Source organism: Leguminivora glycinivorella, chromosome 1 (assembly GCF_023078275.1).
Source record: "Leguminivora glycinivorella isolate SPB_JAAS2020 chromosome 1, LegGlyc_1.1, whole genome shotgun sequence".
Lineage (NCBI taxonomy): Eukaryota > Metazoa > Arthropoda > Insecta > Lepidoptera > Tortricidae > Leguminivora > Leguminivora glycinivorella.
This window is the reverse complement of record NC_062971.1, coordinates 2,310,688-2,323,544: the sequence shown is the minus strand read 5'-3', so window position 1 is coordinate 2,323,544 and position 12,857 is coordinate 2,310,688. Positions and strand designations below refer to the sequence as shown.

Below are 12,857 nucleotides of genomic sequence, written 5' to 3'. Positions count from 1 at the left end.
GCGAGAAAGGGTTATTCATCGCTCGCTCTCACTTACAGATGCGATGCGGCCGTCTGTTAGCTACTTTACAGAAGTCACAATATTATTGAACATTGCTCCTAATATCACAACAACCGTGTGTAAATGTGCAAAGTTCATTAGCCCTTAACAGGGAAATTTAAAATTTAACCATGGCAAGAAAATACTTTTGACAGTTTGTATTTTGAGTTTGACAACTTTGACATTTGACTTGACTGACAAGTTGCAACCAGTCAGCTTGTTTTGATTGAAACGGAATCAAAATCTTTGCAATTTTACTATTTTCTACTTTCTAGTCTAGTACCATTATTTATTTTTATTCAATTAGTGGAGTGCTTTATGAAATCACTATAGATATGTAGAACTTTTGATATACCAAAGTTTCTACGTGCAAATATATATCTCGATATAAATTCCGACTTTCGTGTCACTTGTTTTACTTATAAACTATAAAATTACTTTCTATTTGTGATAAATAACGTAATAAAATACCACAATGAACAATAGAAGTGCAGCAGGACTGGTAAGTTTTGATAAAGTAACATATTGTATTTATTCTTGGTAGCTTCATAAACTTTAACATTGCAAATATTTGCATGTTGCAGAAAGAAAACGCTATTACTACTTCAAGCTTTAACCCTCCGCATGAATGGGCTCAAGGATGCTACTAGGGCAGCAAAATGATGTATTAAATATCATTTATTATAAATTATTTCTAGTGCATAAAAAATATTGCTTATTGAATGGAGTAAAGCCTCACCAGAAATATATGATTTTTTTTTTTCGCCCTTCTGGACAGGCTAGGACCATAGGCCATACTGCCTCATATATGATTATTGTCAGGAGGGCGCTGTTATTCTGATGTATGGGGTGACAGTTCAGTATAATATGAAGAAAATAGTTCTAATGAAATTCCACAACATGGCGTGTAGTCATATATTTCTGGCTAGGCTTTAAACCAGATATATAAAATACCTTACATATACTCTGTCAAACAAGTCTGTCAGTAAATAAGAACAAAGAAAACTATATGCATCCTTTTCTTTAGGGTGCTAGAGAAAAGGATACCTATAGTTTTCTTTGCTCTTATTTACATACAGACTTGTTTGACAGAATATAAATTTGTTAGTTTTTCATTTAATCTTGTCACATGTGAACTAGCTTAAAGTTGTTATATTCCTTCAATCTTACCTTTCAGCGTCGTTCGGCCATAGCGGCTCGTATACGGATAAGAGAAGAATGGTCAGAGTTAAAAGGCCCTGAGGAACCCACGAAACCGCTCAATCGAATCCCAGAAATTATAAGAAAACAGCAGAAGCCAGTCCGGAGCGCAAGCAAGCTTGTAGCGCAGAAAGTTAAATTCACTAAAAACAATAAAGTCTTAAAGAAAAAGAATGAAAATACGTCCGTACCTATATCGGACAGAAATATGGATGTGAGTGCGGATGGGCTGGCCGGGGTGGTGGCGCTAGTAGATGTGGGGACGGAGACTCGAGCGCTAGCTCTTAGGGCTGCTCTGATGGCCCTCGGAGCCACGGTGGTGCCAGCATGGAGCCCTCTCGTAACACATCTTGTGTGGACTAAAGGTAAATAGATACATGTATTTTTTTATCTTTTGAGATTTTGAGAATGACAATCATTGTCATAGTTTTAATACAATCTTTTGAACCTTTTTGTTGTTACAAAATAATTGATAACTATGGTTTTATAATATATCAAACTTGACAATCAGTGTCAAATTAAGAAAATGTAATTTGTGTTATATTTAAATCTAAGCTAATTTATAAATTATTAAAAAGTACCACCTAGGTTAAAGATAAATGATTAAGAGTAACTAATTTAAAAATACATTTCATTTCATTTCATTTATTGTTATAACTGTGTACAGTGAGATCGCATGCATACATAAATAATTCCAACAGTTTGCCCATTTCGGGCGTACAATATTATAATAACTTAAAACTAGAAAACATCAAACAACAACAAAATAAATTTAACCATCTATATACATAAAATATTCATTTAAATTATAAAAACATTTAATTATTAGCCATTGTTTAAGTTCATTTTTAACATCTTAGTAAATAATGTAATACATCACTTTTGTGAGTTGCAAAGGACAAGTAAGCAACTTTAATCTTTAATTCACTAAAATTGTTTCATCTTTGAAATGAAAAAAAAATGGCCAACAAAGGAAACAACATTTAACCTCTCAAACGCCTTGTTCCAGATCTGTCCCAGGCAATTTAAACTGTAATTAACAGATTGAAAGTTATTAATTCAGTAGCAAATTTTTGACAACGGCGTTCTAGGGGTTAATGACTTTCCATCACACCCGCACTTTAAATGTACTACCTATTGCACGCATGAGGAGCGTGAGTTATAGAAAAATCGTTCTCCCAAGGGAATAATGAAATTTCTTGTACCATACTTAACTTTTTTACATCTATTTACATATTTTTTACATTGCGAGTGTGATGAAAAACATTGGGTGTAACTCGGGGAGTATGAATATTACGAACTCGAGTCTCCGGCAAGCCGTCGCGATTTAACTTACTCTCGTTAGTAATGTTCAACTTCCTCCCCTTGTTGCACAATGTACTATTATATTTGTTAAATGATTTATTGAAACCAACCATAACACACTGCAGTAAATAATACTTAAATGGGCCATTTTTTCCAAAGTTGTCTACCCCACTTTTTTTGTAACATAGGTTTTTTATACGCCATTCATACTCAAAATCGCGAGGTATTTAGATCATCATAAGAAAAAAAAATGGCCCAAATTTCCATACATTTTTCAAACCTTCCATTCCGTTATCGCTATACAAATGGACAAAAACCTTGGGGCACTTTTTTTCTCCTATTGGGATTGAAAGAGCTTGCGAGTTGCGATTCTGAGTGGAAACCACATAAAAATTTTCAAATCCAAAAAAAATGGGGTGGACCACTTTGAAAAAAAAGTAGTGATTCAATTAGCTCACGGGGCAATCGTTGAATGGAAACATGCCTCGGATGAGGCAGCACGCGTGCTAGTGACTCCGGCAGGGCATGTCTACGTTAAATGATTGCCGATGGCCTCGCGACGCGCCTCTAGGGCATGCTCCCGGTATTTCCCGGTTCTCGATTTCCCGGGAAATCCTGGTAATTTTGTAGTGGCGAAATAAAAATGAACCGGTGCTCTAAGTTCTTTTTAAAATATCCGATTTTTTTAAATTGTACCTGCATTTGTATTTGTGCGATGGCATTTTTAGTATTTATAAATAATTAGTAAAGTTGTATCTGACAAGATAAACATGTTATTTATTGCCAGTAATGCAATTAACAACATTAAGGTATTGTATAGGTCAAGAATTTGTTAGTTACATATTTCCAATCCAATGTGCTGATTCTCTCAGAACACACACACAGACGGACGGACAGAGTCAGCGCCATCCTTTTTCACTTTTTGGTATGGAACCCTAAAAATACTAAGAACCGAAAAAGAACCTGGACTCCTGGTCCCAGATTCCAGTCCCAACTGAGAACCGGGAAATGAAATTATTTTAACTGTTTTGACCCTTAAATGCATGCGTGATGTGTATATGCATCATATATTTGATGGCCCGTGGCTCGATATGTAGCTATCCACAATCACATTTATTGCTTAATTATTATTCATTATTTATTACTATTTAATAAACAATTAAATAAATTAAATAATATAATGATTTACTATTTATTATTAAAGGATTAAGATGAAATGGCGGAAAAGTGTAAAAAAAACAGGATGATGGCGATTTTTATGTATTTAGTGATTTTTTCGATTAGTAATTAAATATTTTATCATAGGGGTTTCACAAATAGTATACCTTTTTAATAGTCTTTTTTTTAAATAAAACTTACCAATAACGATATATAATTATATAAAATAAGATTTGGCCTATTTAACTTCTAACACTGATTTAGTATAAAAATCGATCTTAAATATTTTTTTTATTATTTTTCCCAGAGTCAGAAAACCATTGTCTATCACATATAGGTATTCATATCTCGTTGAAAGAAAAATTCATGCATTTAAGGGTTAAGCAATGTTTCAAGTACTTAATTAATATACATATTGTGCATTGATATTTGAAGGTGGTTGCCGCGACACCCGCGCCAAAGCTCGCGCTTTAGCTTGTCGCTTGGTGTCTCCGTTGTGGGTAGAAGCATGTGCTTCCTGTGGCCGCAGAGTTACTGAAGCTGCCTTTCCGGCTACGGCTAGGCCAAGTGATCTACCATCTCCGAGAGCATTGAGAATTATGTTGGTAAGTACAGAATTAGGCACTGGTCCCACCACGAGCTAGTAAGCTATGAGCTACCGGCTATAAAAACGAACAAAAGATAAGCACTCCCGTGTAAATAAAAGTGACACGGCGATGTTTATAGTTACTCGCCCAGCGGTGAGCTATTAAAATCGCCGTGTCTCTTTTGCACGGGACTGCTTATCTTTTGCTCGTTTTTATAGCCGATAGCTTAATAGCTCGCGGTGGGACCAGTGCCTTAACATAGTTATATCAGTAATAAGGTTCTTACCACACTAATCTTGATGGCAGCGATCGGCGTTAATATCACAGAATATAATATGTACATAAATAGTACAAGTACAGAAGACTCACTGCTTTAATGTTCACAAAAGACCGCCCCTCACAATTCTTACCTACATTAACAAACGAAGACTTGAGTTCACGCCGTGCAAAGTTCACCGTTTAATGAAATGAAATTGTTTATTTCGAGTAACTAATGACTCATACAATTTGTTAGTAAACTTACGTTTAAAATGTTAGTACTTAAACCTATTTGTGATTACTTATAATAATTATAATATATATTCACTGCTGGAAACATGCATTTCACAGCAGTGTCGCATATACGGACAGTCCAATCTATCCGCTAACATAACAGGATAGGGTTGGGGCGGGCCGGCACCAGGGATGTCACCGTTTGCGCATAGTCGTATAAAAACAGTCCGTGCGCTTCTGCAAAGATGCGTCACCAGTTTGGAACGCGTTGTTTAATGGGCCGCGAATGCGCGGTCGCTGGCATGTACTTGTAGTTCAGCGAAAGTATTGAAGATTGGGCCGCCCCTGTTAATACGAAGCTATTGATGTAGATAGATAGTTTCTACCTATTATCATGGTGACACCCTAAAAAGCTACAAATGAGTGCCTACTTTCAAAAGTTTGGTGGCATATAATAATTGACGTTTGTAATTTTTCCTCAGTCACCCGTTGACCATGAACACGAATGCTGTAAAGTGTTCGAAACGTCGGGATGTATTGTAAATTCCATAGTTTAATTTTGGTGGCATAAGGATTCCAATATACCTACTTTCAGAAAAAAGCCGAGGCGGAAAACATACCCCTAGCAGACCTTCTCAACAACAAGGAACCAAGCAACCGCAAAGAGCAAAAACTGAGGTTGTCCAGCGAAACTGAACACGACACTACTGCGGACACGTCAACCGACCACGACACAACAGTCGACACGTCTACCGACAAGGACACGTCGCACGACCGATCCAAGGATAGCACAGGTAATGATGGATAGGACAAGACACAACACAGCAGCCGACCACGACGCGTCAGTCGACACGTCGTACGACCGATCCAAGGATAGCACAGGTAATGATGGATACCACACGACACAGCACGGCATCCACGACACGACAGTCGACACGTCCACCGACAAGACACGTCGCACGATCGATCCAAGGATAGCACAGGTAATGACGGACACGACACGAGACAGCAGCCGACCACGACACGACAGTCGACACATCCACCGACAAGGACACGTCGCACGACCGATCCAAGGATAGCACAGGTAATGATGGATACCACACGACACAGTCACAGATCACGACACGACAGTCGACATGCAAGACCGATCCAAGGATAGTACAGTTAACGACGGATACGACACGACACGTCAACCGACCACGACACGACAGTCGACACGTCCACCGACAAGAATACGTTGCACGACCGATCCAAGGATAGCACAGGTAAAAACAAGGACACGTCGCACGATCGATCCAAGGATAGCACAGGTAATGACGGACACGACACAGTCACGGATCACGACACGACAGTCGACATGCACGACCGATCCAAGGATAGTACAGTTTACGACGGATACGACACGACACGGCAACCGACCACGACACGACAGTCGACACGTCCACCGACAAGGACACGTCGCACGACCGATCCAAGGATAGCACAGGTAATGACGGACACGACACAGCCAGCGACCACGACACGACAATGACACGTCCACCGACAAGGACACGTCGCACGACCGATCCAAGGATAGCACAGGTAATGACGGACACGACACAGCCAGCGACCACGACACGACCGGACAAATCGCACCAGTCCAAGGATAACACAGGTAATATTCTGAAAAATACGACACGACCCAGCCAGCGAACACGACACGACAGTCTGACAACTCTGACACATCCAGCGATATTGTAGGTAGTTATATAATTTAATTGACATTTCATGTTTTTGAGTAACTAAAACAAGTTAATGATGAGATGACGAGTGATAGAGATGTATGGAATAGAAAGACATGCTGCACCGACCCCAAGTGACTGGGATAAGGGCAAGAGAATGATGATTTCATATTTTTGAGTACTACTTTATATTGCTTGCTTTGAAAGAACTCAATATTAAAAGATACACGTGTCCCTTTTTATTACTACTTCGCGCAGAAAGAGCGTAAGTTACAAACGTCAAGAATCAACTTAATTAATGACGTCAGGTCTCACTGTCAAGTGTCACTGTCAACAAATTTTAATATTGAATAACTACGAGCTATGGAATGTAGAAGTATAAGGAAAGGAAATCTGTCGAAGTAGAATAGTCGAAAAATGATATATCAAACCCTTATGTACCTGCGATTGCAGCGCCACCTATCTATGGTTTTATATGTGCACTTCTGATACTTAAAAGCTTTTGCTCCTTATCTCTAATCTTCATACTACGTAACGAGCGGTGATAAGTGTCACAGTCAAACTCAAGTGACATCCTGACCAGAAGATTTTTTTTTTGTTTATAGTGGCAGCTCTGAATCAACTATGTAACGTCACTTCCCCTTCAAACTATTTTTAAGAATTTTTAACTAAAATATGGAAAAAAATATATTTTTTTGATCTACAGGCGTATGGTTTTCGATTTAGGGACATTGAAAATTTTGAAACGTTGTCAATTCCACATCCCCCATCCCCACTGTGTAAAACGTTCATGTTGACAAACAAGATCAAATGCGGGTAGTTAGAAAAACACACGGCTAGTCGTCGATTTCAACTTTAGTTTTGGACACCACGGCGCCAACAGCGCCGTCCCGTTTCTAACGATGGAGGTAAAAAAAAAATCTTATTATTATTTGACTTTATTTATTTAAACTTTATTGCACAAATTTACAAAAAAAGAGTACAAATGGCGGACTTAACGCCTTGAGGCATTCTCTACCAGTCAACCATTGGGCTAAACAGAAAGCTTAGTTTGGTGCAGGATTTTAAAAATTAAATAAGAAAACACAAGTCAGTATTCATACTTATCGCAATAAACCTACTTATATACATATAATAATACATATTCAGAATAAAATAAAATATATATTAAACATAAATATATATTATACATAAATATATATTATACATATATATAATAATTTCGTACCTAGTGTGAGACATAATACAAATACTTAGTCACGAATGTTTTCAAATAGATGCTTACGCAACTTGGTTTTAAACGTAAGTTTGCTCTGAGATTGTCTGATAGGCAAAGGGAGAGCATTCCACAGACGAATCGCTTGACAGGTAAATGAGTCTGACAAGAAGCCAGTCCGATGCAGGAGTACAGCTAGCTTGAGAGTACGAGAGTCACGAAGTACACAACCGGGGCGGGACCCGACTTCTTAGGACCCGTAATAGTGTGTAGCAATCGTGATGGTATAATCCAGCCATACTCAAAGTGTGCTCCGCGGATCCCTAGGGCTCCGCAAAGCCTCGTGAATTTTGTTTACCTCATGTGCAACTTCAACTCTCTTCCATAAAACCAAATATTCACCAATTGTTAAAAAAAACAGGTTCATGTAATACCTCACTTTACTATTACGATTACCTGCAATAAACTATTTTTTTTTTATTTATTTAATTTAAGGGCTTTCAGTTTATTTGTATTGCTTTCTAAAAAGATTCCATGGGAAAATAAGTTTGAGAACCGCTGGTCTAATCAGATATCTCGTAACATTCCAGACCCGACGATCCGAGTAAACACATTGCCCCGCGGAGGAGCAACTAAGATGGCAGAGACGCCGGCAGAGCCTCCTAAGTCTCGACGGAAGCTGTTTACGCAGAAGGAGGCGCACGATTTGACGGAAGATGACGATGGTAAGGAACTAAAATACCAAATAACCCAAATATTAGTCAGCAACATAGAATGAGCCCCCCGAGCCTGCCCGTGTGGTGACGGGTTAAGAATTTCACCACCCCCTTTCTTCCCGTGGGTGTCGTAAAAGGCGATTGTAGGATATGGGTTAAATTGTGGCGTAGGCGAGAGGCTGGCAACCTGTCACTGCAATGTCACAGTTTGGTTTTCTTTCAATCCCTTATTTGCCAAGAATGGCACTGAAACTTGAGTAGTTTCATGTGCTCTGCTTACCCCTTCATGGGATACAGGCGTGATTGTATGTATGTATGTAACATAGAATGAGCTGACTCGGAAAGAAATCGTGGAGCAAAGTTTCTCATTTCAATTGTGCCCTCTAAGGGCTACTCTACCGCCAACGGGTTGGAGTCATTTCGTCACCGTCAGTATAAGCAAAGACATGCAATTCCGTATAGATAAACGGATAAAGTCTAACAAAAAAACGTACCATATAGAAAAAGGTACGGTGGCCTAGATTGCGTTACACATTTGGGGGTCGCTATATGGCGCTAATATTAATATTTGACATTTTAACACATATCAAGATAAGAATATGGGCCAAATAATTGTAAAAACTGAGGTTTCAAAGTTTTAAGCTTGTGACGAGAGATGGCAGTCTATGCACTAATTACATATTTTACTTTGACAGTAACTCTCTATAAAGGCTTGGCCAAACACACAGCGTGGCGCCGGCGCGATGACTGTTCAAACAGGGCGCGCGCGGATCACGCCGGCCTCGCGCTCACGCGGCGCAATGCGGGCGTGTCACCATGCGCCCGCGGAGGGACGCTCATTCCTTGACTGTGCGAGTGAGCGCGGCGCGGGGCGCGATGCCGGCGGGACGCTGTCTGTTTGACGTCGCTAACCTGTTAGCACATGCTACGGTCGCGCCGCGCGACCGCGGCGCTGCGTCGCGCCCTGTGTTTGGACAAGCCTTAATACTCGATCCTCTTTGACAATACATATTATAATCCATAGATATTTTCGTATCTGTATATTTCAGAGACCCCCAACATTCCAAAGCGCACGCCGTCCAAGTTAACCCATCGAGAGCGCAAGGAACTCGCGCGCGCCGAGCGTATGGCGCGACGGTTGCTAGGAGCCAACACGCCCGCGAAAACTATCACGCAGCAAATACTTGCGCAGACTGACAACCCCAGAATTGTAAGTACATACAGGTCGATTCACGAAAGCTGGCACGAATGAAATGAACGAAACTTTGATTGTGTGAGTGACACCTGTATTGGTATACAGTCGTAACTGTCAAGAGCCACCATTTTTATTGGTTAATCTGTCACACACATGCATATTTTCATTCAAACATTCGTTCCATTCGTGCCAGCTCTTGTGAATTAACCTGTACCAGTGGCGGCGCGTGAAAATTTTCGTCGGTAAAGCTGGAGGGGTATAGAGAAGTCCATACAAAACAGATTCCAAAAATCTGTTTTGTATGGAGTTCTCTATACTAAAGAATTTTGAGGAACCCGTTGGGAATCGAGTTGTATCGACGCTCCGCCGCTGGTACATACTAATTTAATAATTTTACGCACACAGTATAAGTAGGTGCCCAGGGTAACGAACATTTAGTGAGCGATAGGACTTCGTCTGCGAAAAATATCATACAATAAATATTAGCACTGACTGACAATCCTAGAACGGACAGTGTGTACAAGAAAAATCGCATAATAAAATATCATGGCAACGCTACTAAGAAGAACCCGCTTGTATAGAATATAGGTTTATTGTGTCTAATATTACATAGTAACTTCTCAACGAGGGTGCGGTGAGCTGATGACGGGAGGACTTACGGAACTAACTTGTTCCGTCTATTGTCCTTTGAGTCGTCGGCAACCCGAACCCTCCTTAGAACTTGTACACTCCTTTTTGCTGTGTACTTAACACAGCAAAAGGGATGTACAAGTTTCTAATGGGGTGGCAACGCTCATGTGACACTCTTTGAGTTGCAGGCGTCCATAGGTTACGGTGACCGCTTTACATCAGGCGGGCCGTATGCTTGTTTGCCACCGACGTAGTACAAAAAAAAAGTGACGTTCGTGAGCATTGCGAGAGATTTTAACAGCATATTCCTGATCCTATTTTAACACTAAAATGTCATATATACTTTTCTGGATTTTGTCTAGTTCTGAGTTAATATAGGTATTGTATTGTAATAATTTTATGTAATGCGCGGATCCAGGGGGGGAGGGGGTCATGCCCCCCCCTGGAGCCTAGGCTGGCCATACAAATAGACCACGTGACCCCCCCCCCCCCGGGGGGCCTGGGCCATTACCACGTGACCCCCCCCCCTGGGCACGGAGCTGGATCCGCGCTTGTTTATGTTGTTGATTTGTTTTATGTGTAGCTTTTTCACTTAGCAATGAATAAAAATATTTTTCTATTTAAATAACCAATAAGTCATCTATTGGGATAATGGACTAGTAATCCCATCATGGTGCCACGACCGACTGAGGCTGTCAAAATATTAAACAGCGGGTACGTTACTTATGGTACACTTTATAAGTGAAGTTGAAAAATATTTTTTTTCTGCTTTCAGGTTCTAACAGGAATGTCACGCACCGAACGCCAAGCCATACAAACCGCCATCAAATCCCTCAACGGAAAAGTCCAAAAGCAAGTTAACCCTCGCACCACCCACGTCGTACTCGGTTCCTGCGTCTCCGACCGAAACGACCACACCGGCATCCAACCGCTAGACTGTTCCAAAATAACAAGTATAAATACTAGGCCGGGAATACCATGTATAAATACTAGGTCGGAAATACCAAGTATAAATACTAGGTCGGAAATACCAAGTATAAATACTGGGTCGGAAATACCAAGTACAAATACTAGGTACGGAATACCAAGTATAACTCAGCGGTGCGGTGTGGAGAAGGCGCGTACTTTGAACGCGTTACTAGGGGCGGCTAGGGGGTGCAGAGTGGTGTATGCGCAGTGGGTAACAGATTCGGTGGGGGTGAAAAAATGGCTGCACCATCATGGGTACGAGGTGCCGCATTTGAGGAAGATTTCACAGGTAATATTTTAAATTTTCCTTCTACGCCGCGGGTTCGAATCCCGGTAAGGGCATTTATTTGTGTGGTGAACACAGATATGTGTACCTGAGTCATGGATGTTTTCTATGTATATAAGTCATCAATGTCATCATCATCCTCCGTACGTTATCCCGGCATTTTCTACATACATATGTATGTATGTAAACACTTTATTGTACATAAGACAAGTTAGGACATAGAAATACAGTATAGTTATGGTGTACAAAGGCGGTGGAGGAGGAGGTGGTGTATGGTGGTGGTGGGTGATATGTCGTAGTCAGAGTACCCCGTACCCACAGCACAAGCCTTCTTGTGCTTACCGTGGGACAGTCAATCTGTATAAGAATTATTTTAAGATTTTATTAATCTTTAGCCGCCCAGATACCTATAAAAAGGTCTCCTGTTTCATCTTTCTTGGTTTTAAGAAATAATTTGATGTCCTGATGAGTGATAACAGTCATACATTACCTAATCAGTCTATTTACTATTTCCAGAAAGCCCGCGTAGAACGCTCCGCGGTCGGCCGAACGTGTTCCGATTACGCCTACGACGTTTTCCGAGGCATGCGAGTCCGCGTCTCCCCCCACACTGAACAAAAAGACGCCGCCATACAACTGTTAACACTCTGTGGCGGCGTTCTACAAAATGGCGGCGGTGTACAAGATGGCGGAACGCGAACAGCTGATTATGACGTTTGTGTGGGTAATGGGGAGGGCGAAGTGAGCTCGAAGTGGGTGTTTGATAGTGTAGCTGCCGGCAGAATGAGGACTACTAGGAGATATGTAAATTTGGGTGTCGAAAATATGAGATAACAGAATTTACTAGGTTTTTTATATTAGATTTGTGTTAAAGGATATTAAGTGATAAAAAATGCTCTGCTTGACATCTTTCTAGGCGTGCGAGTCTGTGTCTCCTAAACAGAACAAAGAGACGCCGACATACAACTGTAGCACTCTGTGGCAGTGTTGTACAAAATGGCGTGTGTGTGTGGATTGAGTGAGCACCTTCCGAAAATAAAAAAAAATATGCTGATCATTTAGTAAAAGTTCTAAAACAATTGTAAAACGAATCTCTGAATTTGTAAAAAGATAAATCAAAAGATACAGCCATTAACATGTGCTCACTCAGTTCTCACAAACTACCAACGAAAACAGTGAATATATTCATTTAACATATAATATTTATATACTAACATTTAGTAAAAAATAGGCCAACCTACCTCTATAAATATTAGATCACCTAGTGACGTATTAAATTTTTTACAAATAGTTTCTTATGCTCACTCAATCCACACACTTTTGAAAAGCCGAATTTTGATGAA

General features: G+C 40.3%; 1 protein-coding gene across 2 annotated transcripts; it reads left to right on the top strand.

The window, feature by feature from the left end:
• Window positions 1-243: 243 nt before the first annotated feature.
• LOC125227102 lies at window positions 244-12,506 on the top strand. 2 transcript variants are annotated; one of them, XM_048131312.1, is made up of 9 exons: window positions 244-541; window positions 624-703; window positions 1,217-1,604; window positions 4,138-4,307; window positions 5,377-5,575; window positions 8,309-8,443; window positions 9,484-9,644; window positions 11,035-11,517; window positions 12,031-12,506. In XM_048131312.1, exons 2-9 carry the CDS (start codon window positions 668-670, stop codon window positions 12,346-12,348), a joined length of 1,890 nt encoding a protein of 629 aa, XP_047987269.1. In that variant the 5' UTR covers window positions 244-541; window positions 624-667; the 3' UTR covers window positions 12,349-12,506. The 2 variants fall into 2 exon arrangements, with proteins under 2 accessions (XP_047987269.1, XP_047987276.1); XM_048131319.1 differs by lacking the exon at window positions 624-703.
• The last annotated feature ends 351 nt before the right edge of the window (window positions 12,507-12,857 follow it).